Raw genomic sequence first — 6,991 nt, 5'->3', positions numbered from 1 at the left:
GCATGGTAGATGGTGATCCAAGGCAAAAAAGTAAACTTAAAAGAGTGTTCAGTATAAAATATGCCCTGTACACTTTTCTCATGATAGCAGGTAAAGTTAACATTGCTGTTGAATTAACTGCTTTGAAAATAAACCACTTTCTTCTGAGTCCTATTTCAAAGGGAACTTTAAAAAAAGTTATAAGCTGAATTTAATTCTATCTTTATGTATAGTGTAAAAACATTGTAACATTTGTTCATCTTCCAGAAATTCTGCAATTTATTCATTTTAATCTCAAAAGAAAATTAATTTCAGTTTTGATAGTTTGCATAAAAGAGAGCATGCCCAGAAAATCCACTGTCTAGACTATACAATCCTTTGTTAGAATTACTGCTTGTTTGATGCTTTAACATTTGGTACATAGTCAACAAGGAAACATTTGTCTTCTGTCCCTAGTTAACTTTTCACACCAAAGTTTTTTCATAGAATTTTTCATCTCTGAATTCCTCAATGTGTATATTAAAGGATTCAACATGGGAGTGATGACTGTATAAACTACAGTCAGGGATTTATCAATAGGGAAATTGGAGACAGGTCTGACATACATGAAAATACAGGGAACAAAAAAAAGGACAACCACCGTGATGTGGGAGCTGCAGGTGGACAGGGCTTTGCGTCTCCCCTCCTGACTGTGACTCCTAAGAGAGTTCAGAATTATTCCATAGGAAACTAGGAGAAGGCTAAAGACCACTATACAGATTGCCCCACTGTTGGCAATGACAGTGAGGCCAAGGAAATAAGTATCGGTGCATGCCAGTCCCAACAATGGGTACATGTCACAGATGAAATGGTCAATGACATTGGGCCCACAGAAAGGAAGGTTGTAAACAAACAGAACTTGAACCAGAGAGTGGGCAAACCCTCCGGTACAGGACACCACTAACAGAAGCACACAAACCTGCTGATTCATGGTGGTCAAATAATAGAGTGGCTTACAGATGGCTACGTACCGATCATAGGCCATTGCCACCAGAACAAAGACCTCAACACCACCAAAAAAGTGCTCTAGGAAGAGCTGGCCCATGCAAGCTGAGAATGAAATTGTCTTTTGGTTGCACATTAAATCCACAACCAATTTGGGCAAGATGGCAGTTGAATAAACAGCATCTATGAGTGACAGACAGGCAAAGAAAAAGTACATTGCGGAGCCCAAGAAGGGACTGGCAATCACTGTCACTACAATTGTCAAGTTGCCTACAACTGTCACAATATACATGAGTGAAAACATGACAGATAATGCTTTTTGCCCAGAAGAATCCTGAGTAAGACCCAGGAGGACAAATTCTGTGACATTGTTGCTCTGTCCCATTTACTCTTTTATTTATGTCTTGTTTCAGAGGCAAGAGCTCAAACAAACAGGTATAGCCATGAACTGTGAACATGTCTATGAGTCATTTTTGAGATGGAGAATATCTTCATCCTTATATTCCACAGTGGCGAAACTTGAGTAAACATTTAGTAAACATCTTGCAAGTTCTCCTCCCATGGAACTCCATAGACCTTCAGATGATAATGTTCTTCCCACTGATGACTTTATTAAGCCTATAAGTAATAGGTTCTTTCTCAAGATCGCAATGGATCTCTATACACAAAAAACAGAAAATTACATAACAGTTGTTGATACTCTTAGACTTGTTTAAAATGTTACTTTGGGCATAGGCAACAGCAATGCCAAATAAGAAGCAGTTGCTACTTGTAAGAATCTTATCTCTAGGGTGGTAATAAACCCCAAGTATATCAATTAGCATACATTCCTTGAAGTTAGTTGCATTTGGTTGGAAATACCTTTACAATAGAATGTAACTCTCAAAACTGCTCTACTCCAAAATGCCATTGAGTCCACAATTATGATAACGCATTACCAGTGTTTGCTTTACATATCTCAAGACTTTTGATCTTTATAGATCTCACGTTAAATTTTAAGCAACTTCACTTTAAACTGGATCAAATAATTAAAAATTCTATTTATCACATGCTATCTGGAGAAACTATGTCATCTGACTGATTTTCAAGTTTTTCAGAACCTATAGCTCTTGCCTATGCCAAAATCACGACACATTTGTGTCCACCATACTAATTTTGAGAAAGTATATTCAAATCCAACTGTTATAGCGCATTACTATCACCAACCATTTGCAGCTCATGTATTTTTTAATGTATATTTTTAGTGAATTTTTGTGCATTTCATATAATACATCTTCATCATATTTAGACACCCCCTATCTGCACTACCCCATAGTCCACCCACACAATTTCATGCATTCTGTCATATATGGTTTTTTTTAATATAAATGATTTATTGAGAATTTCTTACCTACATATAAGGCATTTTGATCAAAACCATGCCCACTAGTGTATTTTTAAAACCATTGGGATAAAGGAGGTAGGAAAACATGGGCCAATAGAAGCTGACATGTGAGACAGAGGGGAGTTGATACTGGTTTAATAGACAATGTGCCCTGATTGAGAGTCAAGAGATTGCTGTTCAGATCTCCAATAGTAGCACACTAAAGGGAAAGTCCATAGTAGATAGAAGACAGCATCGATATGGTCATTTTCTAAACTTAATTTAAAGTCTGTGTTAATTTTCAAATCAGAAAAGCAAAGCTATCTACAACAGCATTTCTACAGAACTGCCTCTTTCAATTCTGATGACAATCATTTTTATTTTTTCACGTTTGCATGGCCTGGTATGAGTTTTCAAAGTTTATTAGTGTTAGAAAATGCTAACCATTGGAAAATGGGATGTGACAAGTACTAAGAACAAATTACGTCTCCAGTTTTCTCATTTAACGGATATCTAGATAAGATCCAGTCTCATGGAACATAAAAGGGTAGAGAAAATGCTAATACATCCCTCAACTCACACCAGCGAAACTTCCTCATACAACAGAGTGCAATACACACAGAAGGTCACAACTGGCTAAGTTATAGACAATAAGAAACTGCAGAGTGTGTCTGCGTACAGGACTCCTATATAAACTCTTACCCACCCCGGTTCAGGGGCCATTGAAGAAGAAGGGATCAGTACATGAACATAAGGAAATAGAGGCTTTCAGGCCTCTGGGATCATGATCATATGAACTTGAAGCAATGATGACAGCATGCACAAGACCAATGCTGTCTCAGTCAGACAAAATATCAGCAAAGAACTGTGGAAATGGGCAACTTTGGCCCAGGAAGTATTGGTAATTGATTACTCCTGAGTGAGGGAGAGTTGATCTTCATTATGGGAGTGACTCTAAATAGGCTTACTAGACCCCAGTAAATTAGCTTGCACTGAGGGACAAATGAGTACAAATGCTTGACTGGATAGGCCTTAACATACATGACAGAATACATGAAATCTGGTGGGCAGGGCCATAGGGAAGTGTGGAAGGGGGAAGGAGATTAAGATCTATTATATGAAATGTGCAAAAACTCAATAAAAATATACACAGAAAAGACCCAGGAAATTCTCAGAGATAGTGAACATAAAGTAGTGCTGAATAACGTGGATTATAGAGCCATATCATGTGTATGTGTCATGACATGAAACTTATTCACTTATTTTTTTACCTTGACAATATACTAAACATCCCTATGGTTCCACTTCATTGTTTCCACCAGCAGAATACACTTAGCACACACTTTATCTGATTATTTTGCTATAATTGTTACTGTTGTTACATGAGGAATGCATCAAACATTGTTCAGCAACTGGAAAGTCTAAACATGGCATCTGTTTAATGATTTCAAGTGTTTTTCTATGACCAAAGAAACTAAACTATCAAGATCCTTCTTCATGAAACAAGAATTATTGCAATGGACTAGGATATAAGTAAGTCTGCACCTTGTAACTCATCAAAATTTTTTTGGTATGTAAGACTAAATTTTATGCTTTAGGAATTATCTACTATATCATTTATAAGCGCTGGCAATAATTACCTGTGGGGAGTGCATCTTGCCTAGAGTATGCTGGATGATTCAGTTCTCATGAATTTAACAATGGAGTAGGACATGTGAACAGAGGTTGTAGGGCTTCTTTAGAAACCAGCCAATATACTCCTTCTGTGAATACCAATACCATTGCTGCCAACATCGGATTCAGGAGAACTGCACTTGAGAAAGATAAGGGCACACCTGAAAAATGACATGAGCACAACCATTCTGCATTTAATTGTACTTTTATGTCTTATTTCGTACCATGTTTGATGTCTTCACTTCATTACCTATAAGTATTATATTTCATAAGTAACTATCAGCACTGTATTTCATCATGATTAAGCAGATACTTGCCCTGCTTAGTTTTTCCTATACTATAGTAAAATGGTGTTACTAAACTATTTGGTATGCTGTACAGTTTCAGCTTTCAATGATTGCATAGTATAGAGACAGTAGCAAAGTATGATTATACGTTTAACATTAGCTATTTTTAATTTTTGAGAAAAAAAATGACAGAGTTTTAGGAAACATGGTAGAACTTTCACACAACAATTTTCTGAATCTGGGTGCCTGCAAATAAGACACTCGTTTCTTATATGGTTTGCTATATCTATCCTAAGAGCTATATACTTGGATAACTTTAAGATTCACACATAAAATCTATATCAAGACTCTATAGGCATAAAAATAGATATAGAGATTTAGATATAGACATAATAGAGTACATGAAATTAACTGTGGGGAGTAAAGTGGTGAAAATTGAGGAAGGGATCTAAATGTGATAAAAATATTATCGTATGTCAAATACAACACACATAAAGTAAGAAATCTTTTTACAGTTGTACATATAACTGTCATTATTTGAAAATGCAGTGAGTGAAGATTAATCACGTTGCAGCACTAAACACAAGCATACTGTGTATAGATGGCATCTGTACTCTGGAGAATTCAGAGCTTCAGAGTCTGAGTTGATGCTTTAACCTCTGTGTTTGTCACCTCAGTTTTCTCCATTCACATACTTCCAATAGCTTATAAGACATTGGCTCTATTTCAGTATATCATAAGAATATTTGCTTACCACCCCTAGTCCAGTGTTTTAAGGGTTGACATCTTGAGTTCGACTTTGGCCTAGAAATAATTTCCTGTTTTTCAGGGTGATGACTGTGTGTATAAAGATACAAACACATTTTTCAAGAAAAAGAACTGTAAATATAATGTCAGGGCTTATTGTACAAAAATAGTTGAATGTTCTTACCTATTGTGAAATTATCTTCATACAAATACAAAGATACTATTATTGCAGAACTATGTAAAGATTGACCAATTGGTAAAAATTAACTTGTCCAGACCCATTCTGGATGGAACAAATAAAACAGCAAACACCATAGGCAGGTGTTTGCATTTTCTCCTTTTGTCCCATCATGATGAAGCATGAAAGGACATTGCTTTAAGATTTGTAATAACATTGATGCACCCAGCTATTAAACTTTTTGCATAATAAGGGAAAACTAAGATTTAACATCATGCAACAACCAATAATTGAGATTTCTCTTAAGTACAATAAGAACTCTTCATCAGTACTCAAATAGATTTCCTAAAGCCTCTTCTGATATAGAGCAAATCTTTTTTCTTTACATTCTCACCTTAGTAAATGAAGACATCCCTGGATATTCTATAAGCAGTGATCTTCACAAAAGTACTTGATATCTTCTGGACTAAATATCAAGATTTCCAGCTTGGACATAATTGTATTCAGAATCTCTAGGGTAATTCTAAGAGGAGAATCATGCTTCCTTTTATGTGTGTAGATGACTCTATCACCATTTCCAATGAGAGACAAGGAAAGTAGATTATAAATTAATTTGTTAGAACACTTGGATCAAACCCAATTCAAGAAATCTTTCTTGAACTAGATCCTTCCCTTGAGCAATCTATAAAGGAAACTGTCTTGTATGTTGGGAAAAGGGAGTAGTTTCCTGTCACTTTCCCCAAAGCACAGCCTTGCTTTGACTGAGAATTACATTGTGTCCAAGAAGATCTGAGGCACATAGGCAGAGAGTTTGGAACTGCAGTCTGTTGGTTGATATTCTAATTCCTAGAAATACTGAAAGTATACTACCAGAAATTAATAGGAGACTTTGATCAATACTTATATTTGTTTGAGGTGGAACTTTAATGATCTTCATTCCCTTAACTGATTTGTTTCATTTCAATATGAACAGTCTTATATCAACAAATTGTAGGACTTTAAAGAAATGAACATTAAATTGGGTGGGAGGCAGTAAGGGGAGGTGTGGATATGGAAGGGATCGAAATATCATTGAATTATATTGTATAAAAATGGCAAAATATCAGTAAAAATAAATGGACACTATAAATACAATATGACATTTTTAAAAAGGTAATAGAATCACAACCATCGAGACATTATAACACCATGAAGAAAAACACAAGTCAAAAACACATCATAATAAGTAATGAAATTGAATCAGTAAAACTTCCTAGAATTAAAGGCCAGGAAATGTGTACTGTAGGAAATACAGGTAATTTGGAGCTGAAATATAGAATCCTAATTAAATTAATCAATGAAAATCTAAATGTATGACATGTATGGACATGAATTGGAGTATTGATTATTATAAAGATCATAAAATCTCAAAATTCTCTGCAGTTTCGATGAAATTATTGACAGCATTCACCTGAGATTTTTTTTGGGTAGGACTTGATGACCTAAATCAAAATTTGTTTGGAAAGACCAAATGCTAGAATACTAACAAAGTAATTTTGAGATTTCCAGTTAAGATGATTCACTAGACATTGGTTCCATGTGAATTATTGAAGGAAAAATAAGAATAAGCAAAAATTGGATTTATCCTATGAAATTATATTGGCCCCTTTAATCTTTGGTTATACTTTCCTTGTGGGTGTTTAAGGCCATATAGTTGGTCCAGATAAACTGATTTATTTTTACTCTTAAGGTCGTTTGAGGATCTGTTCCTCAGGGGTCACATGGGCTTGGGAGGAGCCC

General features: G+C 35.4%; 1 protein-coding gene across 1 annotated transcript; it reads right to left on the bottom strand.

The window, feature by feature from the left end:
• Window positions 1-403: 403 nt before the first annotated feature.
• Window positions 404-1,348, bottom strand: LOC103742591 (olfactory receptor 4A5-like). The gene has a single exon (XM_029568569.1). The coding sequence runs from the start codon at window positions 1,346-1,348 to the stop codon at window positions 404-406; it is 945 nt and encodes a 314-aa protein (XP_029424429.1).
• Between the last annotated feature and the right edge of the window lie 5,643 nt (window positions 1,349-6,991).

The sequence above is a fragment of the Nannospalax galili genome, unplaced genomic scaffold, assembly GCF_000622305.1.
Source record: "Nannospalax galili isolate Female #2095 unplaced genomic scaffold, S.galili_v1.0 scaffold1200, whole genome shotgun sequence".
NCBI classification, from domain to species: Eukaryota; Metazoa; Chordata; class Mammalia; order Rodentia; family Spalacidae; genus Nannospalax; species Nannospalax galili.
Note: the sequence above shows the minus strand (reverse complement) of the source record. Positions and strands in the feature narration are given on the sequence as shown.